Source organism: Hyla sarda, chromosome 2 (assembly GCF_029499605.1).
Source record: "Hyla sarda isolate aHylSar1 chromosome 2, aHylSar1.hap1, whole genome shotgun sequence".
NCBI classification, from domain to species: domain Eukaryota; kingdom Metazoa; phylum Chordata; class Amphibia; order Anura; family Hylidae; genus Hyla; species Hyla sarda.
In genome coordinates, this window is record NC_079190.1 from 276,720,943 (window position 1) to 276,742,708 (window position 21,766).

General features: G+C 44.8%; 1 protein-coding gene across 2 annotated transcripts in view; it reads right to left on the bottom strand.

Annotated features, from left to right (window-relative positions):
* LOC130356122 (protein argonaute-3) overlaps positions 1-21,766 on the bottom strand; it is a 157,413-nt gene that overhangs the window by 55,109 nt on the left and 80,538 nt on the right. For both annotated transcript variants that reach the window (XM_056557187.1, XM_056557186.1), the window contains exons 6-9: positions 21,441-21,575; positions 18,220-18,307; positions 7,748-7,895; positions 916-1,035 (exon numbers count right to left, since the gene is read on the bottom strand). In XM_056557187.1, coding sequence (XP_056413162.1) covers positions 916-1,035; positions 7,748-7,895; positions 18,220-18,307; positions 21,441-21,575 — 491 coding nt within the window. The remainder of the gene's footprint in view (positions 1-915; positions 1,036-7,747; positions 7,896-18,219; positions 18,308-21,440; positions 21,576-21,766) is intronic.

The window sequence follows — 21,766 nt, forward strand, 5'->3', positions numbered from 1 at the left end:
CTGTTCACAAGCGCAACCCATCCAACTTGAAGGAGCTGGAGCAGTTTTGCACGGAGAAATGGGCAAAAATGCCAGTGGTAAGATGTGGCAAGCTCATAGAAACTTATCCAAAGCAACTTGAAGCTGTGATTGCCGCAAAAGGTGGCTCTACAAAGTATTGACTTTAGGGGGGTGAATAGTTATGCACATTGACTTTTTCTGTTATTTTGTCCTATTTGTTGTTTGCTTCACAATAAAAAAAAAAAACATCTTCAAAGTTGTGGGGGGTGTCTGTGTGTATGCGTGTTTGTCTGTTCGTGTTGGGCCTCCTCTGGTGGGTCCTGGGATGCCCTGCCGAATCAACGGTCCACCTCGACATATGTTCTGCTTTGGGCTATTACGTTAAACCTGGTCTCTGGGACCTTCAGGGCTGTTTTTGTTTTATTGTATTTCACCTTTGGTGATGTCTTATCTGACTTGCAAAATATAAATAAACACTTTAAAAAAAATACTTTTGCAAGGCACTGTAACTGCCAACAAACAGCATACATATGAAATATTGGAAGATTCTGTTTGTATCAGTGACATAAAAGTTAAATGAGGATTTCTGATATAACAGATATGTCCAGTTTTTGACTACTACTGCTACATTGTTATTATCACTATTTACCCCCTTGAAATAACATTTATTTTTAAATATAGCCCAATGTGAAAAACTAAAATCTATACAAACAGCTGTGATTCAGATACCATGATCTACAATATGCATTATGGGAAAAAAAACACTAGCATTAGCTAAAGGCAAAGGGCAACAATCACTTCCTTATACAGAGTGAGTGGGCGCTAGAAGCCTGCCAGAAGCTGGAAAACTGAACAGAGTAAATATTATACATAGACAGCAGTCTTCCTTTTCTCCAGCCCAAACAAATAACTCACCAGCCTGCTGATCTCTTCCTGCCTGTCTGGGGCAGACCTTGCCGTTGCTTTGATCATAGTAGAGGTCTGATTGTCAGTCAGCTTTTTGATGCAGCGCTGGCCTGCTACAATATTACAGACCTGGTGAATTGCAAAAAAATTAAAAATCGATTAATTATCCCATCACTAAGTATGCAAGGAAATACATATATCTATATACCTATATAATAAATATACACTACCTCTTATAACTGAATACACTGCAAACTTTTTTGTAAATATTTTACAATATCTGTTCAAGTGACAACACTGAAGAAAAGACACTCTGCTACCATGTAATGTAGCGAGTGCACAGCCTGTATAACAGTGTGTAACCACCCCCCTCAACATGCCCCCTCCATGCATCTCTATGCGAGAGCTGGAGATACACAAGTACAGCGCTCTTGTATCTCAGGCTCTCCTATAAAGATATATAAACCTATGAATGCACAGAAATTGCAGCAGAAAATGGTCTAAAAAATATATCCTTTATTAAATCAGCTTAAAAAAATGATAAACATGATAATACATAGTGATAAGAGGATAAAAGACAAATGACATCTGGAACACAGGGGGTGGCATAGGCATGGCAGAAATGATGTGCTAGAAAGACATATATAAAGTGCATTCGCTGTAAGTAGATAATCTACACATATATAATGGGTGAAGCCCATCAGCAGCATGTAACACAGTAAAAATTGGCAAGTGCAAACAAATACAGTGGAAAATAGCAGCAGATGGAGAGCATAATACCACATGTAGCAGCAACAATGCCAAGCCAAGGACCCCGGAGCGGCATCATGTGATCACCGCGTGACCAGTCATATGCGTGCGTTCATATGACTGATCACGCGGTGATAACATGACGCCGCTCCGAAAGGCCGAACCAGGTCCGTCGCCATTACTTGTGCTATTGCGCATTGACTCTGCTGATATTCAGATGTGTTTTAACAAATTCTCACTTGTGATTGGATGTGATTGACATATATACTGTCTGTTAACCTTTGTGTGACACCTTTGTATAACAAAACAAAAAAAAGGATTTAATCTGACTGCCATATTTGGAGTCGGGAAGTAATTTTTTCGGGAATAGTTTTTTTCCTTCCTCTGGATCAACTCAACTCAGCAGGGACTTATTAGGGGCATAGGTTGAGCTTGATGGACTCTGGTCTTTTTTCAACCTTATGAACTATGTTACTATGTTACCCCCGGAAGAAGGAAGTCATTCCGAAATGGCTCCTTGGCTTGGCATTGTTGCTGCTACATGTGGTATTTTGCTCTCCATCTGCTGCTATTTTCCACTGTATTTGTTTGCACTTGCCAATTTTTACTGTGTTACATGCTGCTGATGGGCTTCACCCCATTATATATGTGTAGACTATCTACTGATAGAGAATGCACTTTATATATGTCTTTCTAGCAAATCATTTCTACCATGCCTATGCCACCCCCTGTGTTCCAGTTGTCATTTTTCCTCTTATCACTATGTATTATCATGTTTGTCAATTTTTAAGCTGATTCAATAAAGGATATATTTTTTATACCATTTTCTGCCACAATTTCTGTGCATTTATAGGTTTATATTGCGTTTGGGCAGGGATTTATGTTTAGTGGTTGGTACTTTATTGTGGGCATAGGAGACATAGTGTGGATCTATTTGGTTACATCCCCTCCTATACATGTTTTTGCTCTCTTTTGGCTGCACTGTTTATTTGGTGTTCTCCCATAAAGATGCACGAATGGGGTGTGTTAACCCTCGCTCTGTGCGCAAGGAGAGCCGGGACAATGTGCAGGAGATCGTGGGGGATCAGACACTTATTTCCTATCCTTTGGATAGAGGATAAGAAGTAAAATGTGGGACTATGCCTTTAAGAGTCTTGGGCATTGAGTTCACTAGCACTTCAACAGTTGCCTATGGAGTTCTCTTCCACTCCTCCATGATGACATCACAGAGCTGGTGGATGTTAGAGACCTTGCACTCCCCCAGCTTCTGTTTGAGGATGCCACACAGATGCTCAATAGGGTTTAGACCTGGAGACATGCTTGGTCAGTCCACCACTTTTACCCTCAGCTTTTTTTAGGAAGGCAGTGGTTGTCTTGGAGGAGTGTTTGGGGTCTTTCTCAAGTTGAAAAACTGCCCTGTGGCCCAATATCTAAAGGGAGGGGGATCATGCTCTGCTTTAGTAAGTTACAGTACATGTTGGCTGAACTGTAGTTCCCCAGTGCCAGCAGCACAGACCAAAACAATCCCACTATGTTTCACTTTAGGCAAGACACACTTGTCTTTGTACTCCTCACATGTATTCTGAGCACTGACAGGCTGAATGGTGAATGTGAAGTGAAGGCGCTGCCTTAATAGCTCACTGTGCCTGTGCAACAAGTGAAAGTGGTGGCGCGTGGGTAGGTAAGTGGTGAGCAGGACGCAGCACTGTAAGCTGAGCCTTGCATGTCTAGAAAATGGGCATTCAGAGCAAAGAGGAATTATGGCCATAGGACACATCAAACCTTAGGCCATGCTTCCTTGACAGGTCATTACAGACCTACTGCTCTATTCATGCAGAATATAGGATTCCATAACATAAAACTATGCATTTATTCTGCTGACATTACTAGGAAACCAGTTAGAACTGTGTCTCCATCCAAAAACAGCAATGTGGGTAATGGGTATGAAATAATAAAATGTCATTATGCAATATGTCCTAGTATAATCTAGCCCTAACAGTGGAGGATGAAGTTTGATATCAGTCCCTGTATTGGCTGGTAATTCACAAAGACCTGCCACCTCATCTATGACAGAAGAACAGAGAGTACGGTAAATAAGCACGTAGGAGCTATGTAAAATCTGTAATTCAGCAGTGCTCTGTCCTCTAGGTTCTGCTGATTCACACGGGCCTGACTCTGTACCACCTCTTCACCTTGTGGAACTGTTCATCACCTTTCATACGCACTGAAGTTTTCCTGGGCATTTGGGGCCTAAAGTTCATAATGAAACTAAAATAGTTTCCATTACTAGGGAGTATTTGGGTTTTAGTTTATTAATGTATAGTGAAAATGCTTTTTTCTTATCTAATAAAGACCTTGTCTTTAGCTTCTTCAGCTTTCCTGCTCTCTTTGGTGCATACGGTTAACAAATCCATAGACTCCAATCACCTGACAGAGGAAAGAAAAAGTAATTTTGGCCTCCGTTCAGGTGGTTTCCCCCTGGGTTTGCATTTACTGCTGGATGGAATGGAGCTGTGTGCTGTTCCACAGAGTAGGACCCAGTTAAAAAATAAAAAAAAACATGGCAATTTGTGTATGATTGATGCTATAAAGAATATTATCTTAAACTAAATGGGGGCTCCATTTTATTTGGCTGTTCCTCATTGCAGTAAATGTTGTGCTGCTCATAGTCTCATATTCTGTCGGGCATAGTACTTTTTTTTAAATAAATATACACCATGCTTTATGTTTGTTGTTGTATGTATATGATTGAGTTAGGGTCAGGTATGGAGCAGTGATAACTCCTTGACATGTCAAAAGTTTTTTTAAATAACAGTGATACTTTTTAACAGGGGATCAAGACCTGGGGTGGATAAAATTTGACAATGAGAAAAAACAAGTACCGTATATACTCCAGTATAAGCTGAGTTTTTCAGCCCCATTTTTCGTGCCTAAAACGTCCCCCTCTGCTTATACTCGAGTGATGGGGAAAAAAAAAATCGCAGGCATACAGGTGGGGGTGACGAGGGGATGGGCCGGGCCGTCCATCGTCACCCATCTATGCTGCAGGGACGGTCCGACTTCCAGTGGGGAGGGTGAGCCGGTCCGGGCCATTCATCTTGACCAGGAGGCCCTCTTCTCCTCTCCTGGTCCGACCCTGGACTAGTGATGCTGCATTGACGACGCCGTGCAGGGACGTCCGTGCGCAGCAGAGGTCAGTGACGTCAGGGGCGTCCCTACGCGGCAGCGGCAATGCAGCCTCACTAGTCCGGAGCCCGAACTGGCTCACTCTCCCCACTAGAAGTCGGACGGTCCCTGCAGCGACGTTGGACGGCTTCTAGGGAAGGACCGACAGAGCTGCAACTGGGGAGGTGAGTAGAGAACAAGAGAGGGGGGTCTGGATGATGACAGGGGGGTATGAAGGGGATCTGGATAATGGTATGGGGGCAAGGGGGATCTGTATGATGGGGGATGAGAAGGGTCTGGATGATGACAGGAGGGATGGGGGGGGGGTCTGGTTGATGACAGTGGGAGTTGGGATGATGACAGAGGAGGGCGGGATGATGACCGGGGGGGGGGGGGGGGGGGAAGATGATGTATTTCCCACCCTAAGCTTATACTCGAGTCAATAGGTTTTCCTGGGTTTTTGGGGTGAAATTAGGCTTCTATTCTGAATGGCTAATACTCGAGTATATACGGTATATAGTTTGTTTTATCTTCACCTGGTTTTCTTTTTGAACTACATGCAGTTCCAAAAAGAAATGGCTATGAAGCTTCCTTTGGTAAATTTTGTGTCGTTTTTAGTCTGATAATACATTTGGCATATATTTTTTTCTTTGCTAATTATATGCCATACTTTAAGTGGTCTTTTAACTAAAGGAATAAGCTAAATTCATGAATACAGAAGTAACTATTTTGCAAGGGGCGTCAAGTCCAGCGATAAAAAAAAAAAAAAGCATAAATGTTTTATGTTTTTAATTTATTCACACTTACTATTTTACGCATAGGTAGTGTCAGCTATTTGGTGCCGTTCTTAATTCTTATACAATAATAGTTTTACTTTTTGATTAGAATTTAATATTGATTGGTATTTTTCCAGCATTAAATATAAGAATCTTAGGGGCATTGTAATTATTATTTGTAATGTTCTATTTAGATATGCCCAGCATATTCGCTTAATTTCGTTTTTCCGGTAGAGATTGCAACAATGTCAGGTCCGGTTATACGGAATGAAGTATAAGCGCATTATTCAATCGTAGATGGCATAGTTTCCAATTCATATTTGGCGTCCACTGTGTAGGCAGCCAGAGGGCTTACCTCTTCATCCATGGCTGCCCCGTGGATCTGTATTTGATTGAGCCTGCCTTGAGCAGGCTCAACCAAATGAACACAGATCAATGGAGTCCAATAGAACTTCATTGATCTGTATGAGGAATCTAATGATTCCTCCTAATGAAAAGTATTTATAAAAAAAAGTTTAATAAAAGTAAAAAAAAACAAAAAAAACATCCTTTTCCATATTAAAAGTTCATATCACCCATTTTCTATATAAAAAATATTTAAACATAATAAAAACAAACATATTTGGTATTGGCGAGTGCGTAATTGTCCGAACAATTAAAATATAACATTATATATCCTGTACGGTCAATGGCGATAACGTAAAAAAAATATCAAAACACAATATTGTGTTTTGTATGTTTATAACATCATATCCCAGAAAAAAATAAGTAAAAACGGATCAAAAATTCTGATCAATACCAAAATGGTACTGATACAAACAGCAGATGACGGCCCAAATAATGATCCCTCATACAGCCCAGTATACAGAAAAATGAAAATGTTAAAGGGGTCAGGAATTAAAAAAAAAAAAGTAAAAAGTAATACAAAAATATTTAATTAGTAAAATATGACAGAAACTAAACAAATGTGGTATTGATGTAATCAGGCTGACCTAAAGTATTAAAATATTAACATGTAAGTTTGACCACAAGGTGAATGGCCAAAAAAAGAAAACCCAAAATTAGCATTTTTTTTTCAATTTCACCTCACAATTTTTGTTTTTGTTTTGGAGCAAAAGTTATGGAAGAATGAAAGGTGTCATTACAAAGTACAATTGGCTCCACAAAAAACAAGCCCTTATATGGGTCTGTAGATGGAAAAATAAGAGTTAGGCTGGGTCCACACTACGTTTTGTCCCATACGGGAGCGCATACGGCAGGAGGGAGCTAAAACCTCGCGCTCCCGTATGTGACCGTATGCGCTCCCGTATGCCATTCACTTCAATGAGCCGACCGGAGTGAAACGTTCGGTCCGGTCGGCTCATTTTTGCGCCGTATGCGCTTTTACAACCGGACCTAAAACCGTGGTTGACCACGGTTTTAGGTCCGGTTGTAAAAGCGCATACGGCGCAAAAATGAGCCGACCGGACCGAACGTTTCACTCCGGTCGGCTCATTGAAGTGAATGGCATACGGGAGCGCATACAGTCACATTCGGGAGCGCGAGCTTTTAGCTCCCCCCTGCCGTATGCGCTCCCGTATGGGACAAAACGTAGTGTGGACCCAGCCTTATTTAGTAGTGTAGAAACTAATAAAGACCTTATTTACGTACTATTTTGGTTGAAACCATTTTGTCTACCGGGACAAGTGGATTTTCATGAGGGACTGTGTTCCGTTTTAGTCCCTTGGACAAGTATTTTTTTTTTTTTATAATTTCCACACCCCTGTGCATAGTATATTAGTGCCAGCTAGTATCAGGTGCTTCTTTGTGGCATCAGTCATGTGGTGTAAAAGGAATCTTTGTTGAAGGGGAAACTTTATGGTTTACATACAAAAGGAGAAAAATCTCAGCTGTGATGGACACTCCTGAATTGTTATAAAAAAATGTGAGCAGCTGATACACTGTGCTGTGAGATAATCACAAAAACCAGGAAAGATATTCATCCTCTGGAAATAAAAAACACAGTTCCTATTTACTAATTACAAGTAGAGATCTTGTAAGCCATGAGGAAGTAATGAAAAAATGTATTGGAGAACGGTGTAACTTTTTGGTTGTATTTGCTGAAACAGGAAAAGCTCTAAGAAAAAAGGATATTCATAGGTATAACTTACTTCTAGAGGCAGGTATGTGTGTTTCTGTTCCTGTCCAACTTGCAAACAGGGCAAATGAGGATACTTCAGCTGGAGATTATACTTTTCCCTAAAGTACTGAGCAACTGTTCTCTCTACAGTCTGCCCATTCTCCAGTTGTAAAGGGAAGCTAAGAGGGGGAAAAAAAATAGAATTATTCAAATTTCCTATATATGAAACCTAATGGGCTGCTAAACAAATACAAATAGATGAGAAGAACAGACATTTTAGTAATTATACTCTGTAAAACTGACTTCTTATCTCTTTCCCTTTCTTTGGAAGAAATTTACTAACCCTTGTACACCAGTTCTCATACAAATGTCCCTTTTTACTATTTCTATTACACCATCGAAGCTACTTTGAAAGGATAACCATTGATTACGACTGATCATATTATAACTAAAGGAAAGAAAGAATGCAGTACCTAGTACATCCTGACAGTTCTGCATCCACTAAGAGAACTGTACTTAAAGGAGTACTCCTGTGGAAAACTTTTCTTTTTTTTTTTTTTTTAAATCAACTGGTACCAGAAAGTTAAACAGATTTGTAAATCACTTCTATTAAAAAATCTTAATCCTTCCAGTACTTTTTAGGGACTGTATACTAAAGAGAAATCCAAAAAAGAAATGCATTTCCTCTGATGTCATGACCACGGTGCTCTCTGCTGACCTCTGCTATCCATTTTAGGAACTAACCAGAGCAGCATATGTTTGCTATGGGGATTTTCTCCTGCTCTGGACAGTTTCTGAAATGGACAGCAGAGGTCAGCAGAGAGAACTGTGGTCAGAACATCAGAGGAAATGCATTTCTTTTTTGGATTTCTCTTTAGTATGCAGCCCCTAAAAAGTACTGGAAGTACTTTTTTAATAGAAGTGATTTACAAATCTGTTTAACTTTCTGGCACCAGTTGATTTTAAAAAAAGTTTTCCATGAGAGTACCCCTTTAAAAGGTATCAGGTGTCACTAAGAGCAGACCAAGAGAAATTTAAATTCTCGGTCATTAGTCCCATGTTCATCTTATTAGCATCTTTATCATGAACTGTATGTTTACAGGTATGTATTTTTTGCTGCTCAATTACAAAATAAGTATCTAAAAATAAACAGCAGAAAACACAAATGTGAAAGTACCCCCAGGGTCTATGCACACTATGGAATTTTTGCCCAGTCTAGGACCGCTCAGACATTGCCGCTCCCCATAGTCTGCAATGTATTCCAAGTGAAAGAATGAACATGTTCATTCATTTGGCAGAACATTTTAAACATCAGAAAGCTTTGCCACAGCAATTCCATAGTGTGCACTGTGCAGCAGAATTCCATTGACAGCACTAGGACTCTGCTGCGCCACAATCTCAAAGCAGAATTTTGGAAATTTGCTAGTGTGCATAGGCACAGTGCATTTGGAAAGATTTCATATTTTCACATTTTGTTATGTTGCGGCCTTGTGCTAAAATTAAAATTGACAAAGTGAAAACAGAATGTTAGCAATATTTACTAATTTATTGAAACGGGAAAACTAATTGTGTGCTGTTACAAAGGTAATATTCTCATTATTGTAGATCAGTGATGGCGTACCTATGGAATGCGCCCCCTCTGGGGGCACGCAGCCATTGTTCGCCATGCAACCCTGCAGACTTGCGACCGCTCCTCTTCTCAGCTCTCCGAAGGTTTCCGAAGCTAGAGCTGGGGGGAGCGAAGGCAGAGGACAGAGGTCTGCACGAGAGAAAGAAGCCACGCTCCAAGCCATGTCCCCCCATCTCCCCCTCCCAGAGGTCTGCACAGGAGAAAGAAGGCAGAGCAGGGGAGAGAGGACATACATGGCTCCTCATCTCCCCTCTCCCTGCTCTGCCTTCAGAGGATGAAAGTTTCCACAGAGAAAAGAAGGCAGAAGAGTAGGGGAGAGTGGACGTACACAGCTCCTCATTTCCTCTGCCTAATGATTTCTATGTGTGAAGGGGGACATACTGCACAGGCTGGGGATAAGGGGGGGGGGACATCACAGACTGGGGATGATTTCTATGTGTGAAGGGGGAAATAATGCACGGGCGGGGGATAAGGAGGGGGTACATCACAGACTGGGGAGGATTTCTATGTGTGAAGGGGGACATAGTGCACGGGCTGGGGATAAGGGGGGGCATCACAGACTGGGGATGATTTCTATGTGTGAAGGGGGAAATAATGCACGGGCGGGGGACAAGGAGGGGGTACATCACAGACTGGGGATGATTTCTATGTGTGAAGGGGGACATACTGCACGGGCTGGGGATAAGGGGGGGGACATCACAGACTGGGGATGATTTCTATGTGTGAAGGGGACATACTGCACGGGCTGGGGATAAGGAGGGGGTACATCACAGACTGGGGATGATTTCTATGTGTGAAGGGGGACAGAGGTCTGCACGAGAGAAAGAAGCCACGCTCCAAGCCATGTCCCCCCATCTCCCCCTCCCAGAAGTCTGCACAGGAGAAAGAAGGCAGAGCAGGGGAGAGAGGACATACATGGCTCCACATCTCCCCTCTCCCTGCTCTGCCTTCAGAGGATGAAAGTTTCCACAGAGAAAAGAAGGCAGAAGAGTAGGGGAGAGTGGACGTACACAGCTCCTCATTTCCTCTGCCTAATGATTTCTATGTGTGAAGGGGGACATACTGCACAGGCTGGGGATAAGGGGGGGGGGGGACATCACAGACTGGGGATGATTTCTATGTGTGAAGGGGGAAATAATGCACGGGCGGGGGATAAGGAGGGGGTACATCACAGACTGGGGAGGATTTCTATGTGTGAAGGGGGACATAGTGCACGGGCTGGGGATAAGGGGGGGCATCACAGACTGGGGATGATTTCTATGTGTGAAGGGGGAAATAATGCACGGGCGGGGGATAAGGAGGGGGTACATCACAGACTGGGGATGATTTCTATGTGTGAAGGGGGACATACTGCACGGGCTGGGGATAAGGGGGGGGACATCACAGACTGGGGATGATTTCTATGTGTGAAGGGGACATACTGCACGGGCTAGGGATAAGGAGGGGGTACATCACAGACTGGGGAAGATTTCTATGTGTGAAGGGGACATACTGCATGGGCGGGGGATAAGGAGGGGGTACATCACAGACTGGGGATGATTTCTATGTGTGAAGGGGGAAATAATGCACGGGTGGGGGATAAGGAGGGGGTACATCACAGACTGGGGATGATTTCTATGTGTGAATGGTACATATTGCACGGGCTGGGGATAAGGAGGGGGTACATCACAGACTGGGGATGATTTCTATGTGTGAAGGGGGAAATAATGCACGGGCGGGGGATAAGGTGGGGGTACATCACACACTGGGGATGATTTCTATGTGTGAAGGGGACATACTGCACAGGCTGGGGATAAGGGGGGGAAATCACAGACTGGGGATGATTTCTATGTGTGAAGGGGACATACTGCACGGGCGGGGGATAAGGAGGGGGTACATCACAGACTGGGGATGATTTCTATGTGTGAAGGGGGAAATAATGCACGGGCGGGGGATAATGGGGGGGGGGGGGACATCACAGACTGGGGATGATTTCTATGTGTGAAGGGGGACAGAGGTCTGCACGAGAGAAAGAAGCCACGCTCCAAGCCATGTCCCCCCATCTCCCCCTCCCAGAGGTCTGCACAGGAGAAAGAAGGCAGAGCAGGGGAGAGAGGACATACATGGCTCCTCATCTCCCCTCTCCCTGCTCTGCCTTCAGAGGATGAAAGTTTCCACAGAGAAAAGAAGGCAGAAGAGTAGGGGAGAGTGGACGTACACAGCTCCTCATTTCCTCTGCCTAATGATTTCTATGTGTGAAGGGGGACATACTGCACAGGCTGGGGATAAGGGGGGGGGGGGACATCACAGACTGGGGATGATTTCTATGTGTGAAGGGGGAAATAATGCACGGGCGGGGGATAAGGAGGGGTACATCACAGACTGGGGAGGATTTCTATGTGTGAAGGGGGACATAGTGCACGGGCTGGGGATAAGGGGGGGCATCACAGACTGAGGATGATTTCTATGTGTGAAGGGGGAAATAATGCACGGGCGGGGGATAAGGAGGGGGTACATCACAGACTGGGGATGATTTCTATGTGTGAAGGGGGACATACTGCACGGGCTGGGGATAAGGGGGGGGACATCACAGACTGGGGATGATTTCTATGTGTGAAGGGGACATACTGCATGGGCTGGGGATAAGGAGGGGGTACATCACAGACTGGGGAAGATTTCTATGTGTGAAGGGGACATACTGCACGGGCGGGGGATAAGGAGGGGGTACATCACAGACTGGGGATGATTTCTATGTGTGAAGGGGGAAATAATGCACGGGTGGGGGATAAGGAGGGGGTACATCACAGACTGGGGATGATTTCTATGTGTGAATGGTACATATTGCACGGGCTGGGGATAAGGAGGGGGTACATCACAGACGGGATGATTTCTATGTGTGAAGGGGGAAATAATGCATGGGCGGGGGATAAGGTGGGGGTACATCACACACTGGGGATGATTTCTATGTGTGAAGGGGTCATACTGCACAGGCTGGGGATAAGGGGGGGAAATCACAGACTGGGGATGATTTCTACGTGTGAAGGGGACATACTGCACGGGCGGGGGATAAGGAGGGGGTACATCACAGACTGGGGATGATTTCTATGTGTGAAGGGGGAAATAATGCACGGGCGGGGGATAATGGGGGGGGACATCACAGACTGGGGATGATTTCTATGTGTGAAGGGGGACATACTGCACAGGCTGGGGATAAGGGGGGAACATCACAGACTGGTGATGATTTCTATGTGTGAAGGGGACATACTGCACGGGCTGGGGATAAGGAGGGGGTACATCACAGACTGGGGATGATTTCTATGTGTGAAGGGGACATACTGCACGGGCGGGGGATAAGGAGGGGGTACATCACAGACTGGGGATGATTTCTATGTGTGAAGGGGACATACTGCACGGACTGGGGATAAGGAGGGGGGACATCACAGACTGGGGATGATTTCTATGTGTGAAGGGGACATACTGCACGGGCTGGGGATAAGGAGGGGGTACATCACAGACTGGGGATGATTTCTATGTGTGAAGGGGGAAATAATGCACGGGCGGGGGATAAGGAGGGGGTACATCACAGACTGGGGATGATTTCTATGTGTGAAGGGGGAAATAATGCACGGGCTGGGGATAATGGGGGGGGACATCACAGACTGGGGATGATTTCTATGTGTGAAGGGGGAAATAATGCACGGGCGGGGGATAAGGAGGGGGTACATCACAGACTGGGGATGATTTCTATGTGTGAAGGGGGAAATAATGCACGGGCTGGGGATAATGGGGGGGGACATCACAGACTGGGGATGATTTCTATGTGTGAAGGGGACATACTGCACGGGCGGGGGATAAGGAGGGGGTACATCACAGACTGGGGATGATTTCTATGTGTGAAGGGGGAAATAATGCACGGGCGGGGGATAAGGAGGGGGTACATCACAGACTGGGGATGATTTCTATGTGTGAAGGGGGAAATAATGCACGGGCTGGGGATAATGGGGGGGGGACATCACAGACTGGGGATGATTTCTATGTGTGAAGGGGACATACTGCACGGGCGGGGGATAAGGAGGGGGTACATCACAGACTGGGGATGATTTCTATGTGTGAAGGGGGAAATAATGCACGGGTGGGGGATAAGGAGGGGGTACATCACAGACTGGGGATGATTTCCATGTGTGAAGGGGGAAATAATGCACGGGCGGGGGATAAGGTGGGGGTACATCACACACTGGGGATGATTTCTATGTGTGAAGGGGGAAATAATGCACGGGCGGGGGATAAGGAGGGGGTACATCACAGACTGGGGATGATTTCTATGTGTGAAGGGGGAAATAATGCACGGGCTGGGGATAATGGGGGGGGGACATCACAGACTGGGGATGATTTCTATGTGTGAAGGGGACATACTGCACGGGCGGGGGATAAGGAGGGGGTACATCACAGACTGGGGATGATTTCTATGTGTGAAGGGGGAAATAATGCACGGGTGGGGGATAAGGAGGGGGTACATCACAGACTGGGGATGATTTCCATGTGTGAAGGGGGAAATAATGCACGGGCGGGGGATAAGGTGGGGGTACATCACACACTGGGGATGATTTCTATGTGTGAAGGGGACATACTGCACAGGCTGGGGATAAGGGGGGGAAATCACAGACTGGGGATGATTTCTATGTGTGAAGGGGACATACTGCACGGGCTGGGGATAAGGGGGGGAAATCACAGACTGGGGATGATTTCTATGTGTGAAGGGGGAAATAATGCACGGGCGGGGGATAATGGGGGGGGGACATCACAGACTGGGGATGATTTCTATGTGTGAAGGGGGACATACTGCACAGGCTGGGGATAAGGGGGGGACATCACAGACTGGGGATGATTTCTATGTGTGAAGGGGACATACTGCACGGACTGGGGATAAGGAGGGGGGACATCACAGACTGGGGATGATTTCTATGTGTGAAGGGGACATACTGCACGGGCTGGGGATAAGGAGGGGGTACATCACAGACTGGGGATGATTTCTATGTGTGAAGGGGGAAATAATGCACGGGCGGGGGATAAGGAGGGGGTACATCACAGACTGGGGATGATTTCTATGTGTGAAGGGTACATACTGCACAGGCTGGGGATAAGGGGGGGGGGGAAATCCCAGACTGGGGATGATTTCTATGTGTGAAGGGGACATACTGCACGGGCGGGGGATAAGGAGGGGGTACATCACAGACTGGGGATTATTTCTATGTGTGAAGGGGACATACTGCACGGGTGGGGGATAAGGAGGGGGTACATCACAGACTGGGGATGATTTCTATGTGTGAATGGTACATACTGCACGGGCTGGGGATAAGGAGGGGGTACATCACAGACTGGGGATGATTTCTATGTGTGAAGGGGGAAATAATGCACGGGCGGGGGATAAGGTGGGGGTACATCACACACGGGATGATTTCTATGTGTGAAGGGGACATACTGCACAGGCTGGGGATAAGGGGGGGGGAAATCACAGACTGGGGATGATTTCTATGTGTGAAGGGGACATACTGCACGGGCGGGGGATAAGGGGGGGGTACATCACAGACTGGGGATGATTTCTATGTGTGAAGGGGGAAATAATGCACGGGCTGGGGATAATGGGGGGGGGGACATCACAGACTGGGGATGATTTCTATGTGTGAAGGGGGACATACTGCACAGGCTGGGGATAAGGGGGGGGACATCACAGACTGGGGATGATTTCTATGTGTGAAGGGGACATACTGCACGGACTGGGGATAAGGAGGGGGTACATCACAGACTGGGGATCATTTCTATGTGACCGCTCCTCTCCTCAGCTCTCCGAAGGTTTTCGAAGCTAGAGCTGGGGGGAGCGAAGGCAGAGGACAGAGGTCTGCACGAGAGAAAGAAGCCACACTCCAAGCCATGCCCCCCCATCTCCCCCTCCCAGAGGTCTGCACAGCAGAAAGAAGGCAGAGCAGGGGAGAGAGGACATACATGGCTCCTCATCTCCCCTCTCCCTGCTCTGCCTTCAGAGGATGAACGTTTCCACAGAGAAAAGAAGGCAGAAGAGTAGGGGAGAGTGGACGTACACAGCTCCTCATTTCCTCTGCTTAATGATTTCTATGTGTGAAGGGGGACATACTGCACAGGCTGGGGATAAGGGGGGGGACATCACAGACTGGGGATGATTTCTATGTGTGAAGGGGGACATACTGCACAGGCTGGGGATAAGGGGGGGGGACATCACAGACTGGGGATGATTTCTATGTGTGAAGGGGACATACTGCACGGGCTGGGGATAAGGAGGGGGTACATCACAGACTGGGGATGATTTCTATGTGTGAAGGGGGAAATAATGCACGGGCGGGGGATAAGGAGGGGGTACATCACAGACTGGGGAGGATTTCTATGTGTGAAGGGGACATACTGCACGGACTGGGGATAAGGGGGGGGGTCATCACAGACTGGGGATGATTTCTATGTGTGAAGGGGACATACTGCACGGACTGGGGATAAGGGGGGGACATCACAGACTGGGGATGATTTCTATGTGTGAAGGGGACATACTGCACGGACTGGGGATAAGGAGGGGGTACATCACAGACTGGGGATGATTTCTATGTGTGAAGGGGGACATACTGCACAGGCTGGGGATAAGGAGGGGGTACATCACAGACTGGGGATGATTTCTATGTGTGAAGGGGACATACTGCACGGACTGGGGATAAGGGGGGGACATCACAGACTGGGGATGATTTCTATGTGTGAAGGGGACATACTGCACGGACTGGGGATAAGGGGGGGGGTTCATCACAGACTGGGGATGATTTCTATGTGTGAAGGGGGACATACTGCATGGGCTGGGGATAAGGGGGGGTTCAACACAGACTGGGGAAGATTTCTATGGGTGAAGGGGACATACTGCACGGGCTGGGGATAAGGAGGGGGTACATCACACACTGGGGATGATTTCTATGTGTGAAGGGGACATACTGCACGGGCTGGGGATAAGGGGGGGGGTTCATCACAGACTGGGGATGATTTCTATGTGTGAAGGGGACATACTGCACGGACTGGGGATAAGGGGGGGACATCACAGACTGGGGATGATTTCTATGTGTGAAGGGGACATACTGCACGGACTGGGGATAAGGGGGGGTTCATCACAGACTGGGGATGATTTCTATGTGTGAAGGGGGACATACTGCATGGGCTGGGGATAAGGGGGGGTTCATCACAGACTGGGGAAGATTTCTATGGGTGAAGGGGACATACTGCACGGGCTGGGGATAAGGGGGGGTTCATCACAGACTGGGGATGATTTCTGTGTGAAGGGGACATACTGCACGGACTGAGGATAAGGGGAGGGGACACCACAGACTGGGGATGATTTCTATGTGTGAAGGGGACATACTGCACAGGCTGGGGATAAGTGGAGGGGGGGGGGGGGGGAGATCACAGAATGGGGATGAACGTTACCAGCGGCTGTCTGTAAAATACTTAGCTTTCTTGCAGGACTCTAATATAGAGGATTCATCAGCAGAACTGACCAGGACCAATGCACCGAACCAAAAAAGGGATCTCGCAGTAGTGCAAGCTTAAAGGGGTATTCCAGTATCTTTTTTTTATTTGACGATGCTACAGGGGCTGTACAGTTAGTGTAGTTCATAATATAGTGTCTGTATCTGTGTGTGACAGTTTTCTCACAATTCTTCTGTGATTTTCACCCCAATATTTATTTTTAACAGCATACAAAATGACTGTTGTCTCAGATAGGTTGCAATGGGGCCTAGGCCTGACTCACTATTGAGTTGTTCTTTTCTGTCTGGCAACAGTGCTCTCTGCTGACATCCTGTCAGTCTCGGGAACTGCAATGAGCAGAATAGGTTGGCTATGGGGATTTGCTTCTACTCTGGACAGTTCCAGAGACAGGTGTCATCAGAGAGCACTTAGACAGAAAAGAACAACTCAACTTCAGCAGCTCATAAGTACTGAAAGGATTAAGATTTTTTAATAGAGGTAATTTACAAGTCTGTTTAACTTTCTGGGCCAGTTGATATATATATATGTATATATATATATATATATATATATATATATATCTATCAAGTTTTTTTCTGGGTAACCCCTTTAAGATGTAGAAACCTCTCCAAAATTATGACGATTAAGGAGAGGCCACCAGAGCTAAGTTCAAAGGCAAAGGGCCTGAATACGTATGTCCAGGTAAAATTTAAGTTTTTCTTTTCAAATATATTTGCTAAAATTTATAGAATTCGATTTTCACATTCTCATTATGGGCTACTGAGTGCATTCTATTAAAAAGTGCATGACATGTTCTGTACAGGGCATATAAAACCTTAATATACAGATGGTGGACTGGATGTTTGCAGATTCTGTTGTTATTTTCCCAATGTTTGACATTGTGTTAATAAACATTGGTACATGTATACTTTTTTGGCATTGATAATAGGACTTTTTTTTCATACTTTCCACTCTGGCACCATTATACAATTATGTTAATGTGTTTGAGCTGTAATACAGAACAAATGTCTAAAGTAAATTTACCTTCCTTCCTCTGGTCAGAAAGGCTAAATTATAACTTATGACCATAAAGGATTATTTTACGTGCCAAAAGATACTTGTCACGGTAAGGTTACTACTTTCATACAGATTGAAAAAATATAATAGAAACGACTCAGGAGAAAAAAAGCTCAATAACACAACACTCTCTAAATTACTTCAGAAAAGAAAAGCTATGTACATGTGGTAGACAATAGTGCCCTATTTTATTTCATGAGTTTTATAACATGGTTCACTCTATGGTGGGAAAAAGCAAAACACTTATCTATGGCATATGCTACTGACTCAACACAAAAGTCTATGCTCACGTTTGATGGCTGGCAGGCCTCCTTGTCACATTACAAACACGGTATTTCCGTCTCATTGTTCCACAATGAGTTACTTCAACCTTCAGACCTGTGCCAAAGAGATATTTTGAAATGGATAACGAAATAATTAAAAGGTGAATTTAAATAAATACTATTAAAAAAAGTAAAGACATACACCCAATAAAAAAAATTACTTTTTGTTACTTAAACAAAATTTGACACCCTGAAAATGCTATCTAGTCTATTGGCATTACGTTATCAAGCAGAAGCATGTTCATGGGGACAGATTCCTTTTAAATAGCTTGTCTAGAAAAAAATAAACTAAAATTAAAAGAGCTTAGGGTGGCAGTAAAACATAAAAAAATGATCCACCTCATCCAATGACTGACTAAGCAGGCATTTCCCATTTGTTGGGATGGAGAACAGGAAGCTCTGAGCAGCCGTACCAGCAATGACTAAATTAAGGCAATGGAGGAGGATTTGTGGCAGGTAAGTACATTTTATTTTTGTTTTACTACCATCCTAAGCACTTTTAACTGTAACTTTTTCCCTCTGGACAACTACAATCATGGCCGTAAATGTTGGCACCCCTGAAAATTTTTTAAGAAAATTAAGTATTTCTCACAGAAAAGGATTGCAGTAACACATGTTTTGCTATACACATGTTTATTCCCTTTGAGTGAATTGGAACAAAACCAAAAAAGGAGGAATAAAATGCAAATTGGACATAATGTCACACCAAACTCCAAAAATGGGCTGGACAACATTATTGGAACCCTTTACTTAATATCTGGTTGCACACCCTTTGGAAAAAATTACTGAAATCATTGGCTTCCTATAACCATCAATAAGCTTTTGGACCACTCTTCCTCTGCAAACTGCTCCAGGTCTCTCTTATTGGAAGGGTGCCTTTTCCCAACAGCAATTTTAAGCACGGGTGTTCAATGGGCACTTTGTTGCCATCCATTTTTGGGCGATTTTTGACGTATGTTTGGGGTCATTGTCCTGCTGTAAGACCCAAGATCTCGGACGCAAACCCAGCTTTCTGACACTGGGTTGTACAGTGCGACCCAAAATCCTTGGTAATCCTCAGATTTCATGATGCCTTGCACACATTCAAGACACCCAGTGCCAGAGGCAGCAAAACAACCCCCAAAACATCATTGAACCTCCACCATATTTCACTGTAGGTACTGTAGGCCTCATTCCGTTTTAGGTAAACAGTCGAATGAAGTGCTTTACCAAAAAGCTCTATTTTGGCCTTATCCGTCCACAAGACGTTTTCCCTGAAGGATTTTGGCTTACTCAAGTTCATTTCGGCAAAATGTGGTCTTGCTTTTTTATGTCTCTGTGTCAGCAGCGGGGTCCTCCTGGGTCTCCTGCCATAGCGTATCATTTCATTTAAATGTTGATGGATAGTACGCGCAGACACTGATGCTCCCTGAGCCTGCAGGACAGCTTGAATATCTTTAGAACTTGTTTGGGGCTGCTTATCCACCATCCGGACTATCCTGTGTGAGACCTTTCATCAATTTTTCTCTTCCATCCACGCCCAAGGCAATTAGCTACAGTGCCATGGGTTGTAAACTTCTTGATTATGTTGCACACTTGTAACTTGTAACCTTGAGATTGTTGATACTTTTCCACAATTTTGGTTCTCAAGTCCTCAGACAGTTCTCTTCTCCTCTTTCTGTTGTCCATGCTGAGTGTGGCACACACAGACAAACAATGCAAAGACTCAGTGAACTTCTCTCCTTTTTATCTGCTTTCAGGTGTGATTTTTATATTGCCCACCTCTGTTACTTGCCCCAGGTGAGTTTAAAGGAGCATCACATGCTTAAAACAATCTTATTTTTTCACAATTTTGAAAGGGTGACAATTTTGTCTAGCCCATTTTTGGAGTTTGGTGTGACATTATGTCCAATTTGCTTTTTTTCCTCCCTTTTTTGGTTAATTCTAATACGCACAAAAGGAATAAACATGTGTATAGCAAAACGTGTTACTGCAATCCTTTTCTGTGAGAAATACTTCATTTTCTAGAAAAATTTCAGGGGTGCCAACATTTACGGCCATGACTGTATTTCATATATGTTTAAAAATAAACCAAAACATTTAAAGGGGTACTCCGCCCCTGGCATCTTATCCCCTATCCAAAGGATAGGGGATACGATGTTAGATCGCCGCGGTCCCGCTGCTGGGGACCCCGGGGATCGCCACTGCGGCACCCCGCCATCATTACTGCACAGAGCGAGTTCGCTCTGTGCGTAATGACGGGCGATACAGGGGCCGGAGCAGCGTGACATCATGGCTCCGCCCCTCATGACATCACGGCCCGTCCCCTCAATGCAAGTCTATGGCAGGGGGCATGACGACCGCCACGCCCCCTTCCCATAGACTTGTATTGACGGGGGCGGGCCATGACATCACGAGGGGCGGAGCCGTGATGTAACGATGCTCTGGCCCCTGTATTGCCCATCATTACGTGCAGAGCGATCTCGCTCTGCGCAGTAATGATAGCGGGGTGCTGCAGCAGCGATCCCCGTGGTCCCCAGCAGCGGGACCCCGGCGATCTGACATCTTATCCCCTATGCTTTGGATAGGGGATAAGATGTCTAGGGGCGGAGTACCCCTTTAATATAAATGCTATTGATAAACTATCTCTTTCCAATAGCAATAATGAGGAGTTTGTTATAGACATTGATGCATGTGCACTAAAATTTGATCAGGTGTCAAACTAATGTGAACACAGCTAAGCCATGTATCTAAGGAGTGCTACAACTGTATGTCAAATCACTGGCTAGGTTAGAAAACAAATCAACAAATAGAACACTTGTGAAACAAAGGTATGGAAAATTACAAAAATTATTATTATTATTATTTCCAAATACGTAGAAGATATAACACACTTAAAAACAACTAAAAAGAAAAGGCAACAGCAGAGCAAACCTACTTAGTCCAGCCTTATCGGAAGAGGGCGTACCCTCCTTCTGCCCAACAGATTTACTAGAATTTATGTCAGCACACATCTATACTTGCTCAAAGCTGCCATAGAATTCAATTTGTGATGCATGGATGGCAAAGGTATGTCAAATATGTGAAGAGGTTTCCACCTCTAAATAAATGTATCACATCTTATTCCAACGATCCTCTGTTAAAGACAGATATATAATACGGCAGTCTTATAATATTTGTAATGCTTCTAAAGAAAAATTACCACTTACCCTTTATCTCTTTGGTGAATTTTACCCGGTGAGAATCGGTCAGAGGTCGTGGTTGTTCATCAATGTTATGAATATCTAGAACTTCACACATGAACTGAATAACTGGTTGTGCTTTATAGAAGGCAGTGGCAGAAACTGTAATGAAAAAAACAACAGAAAGGTGGATAAGCAAAACATACAGAGGACCTTTAAAAATGAAATGTTGCCTCTCCTGATGTGTTTTAGTATGTACCTGTATTCCCTTTGAAAAACAATTTAAAAAGGACCTTTTATAAGGGTAAGTTCACAGATAAATATTATGCTCATGCAAGTAGTTTTTCGGCTGC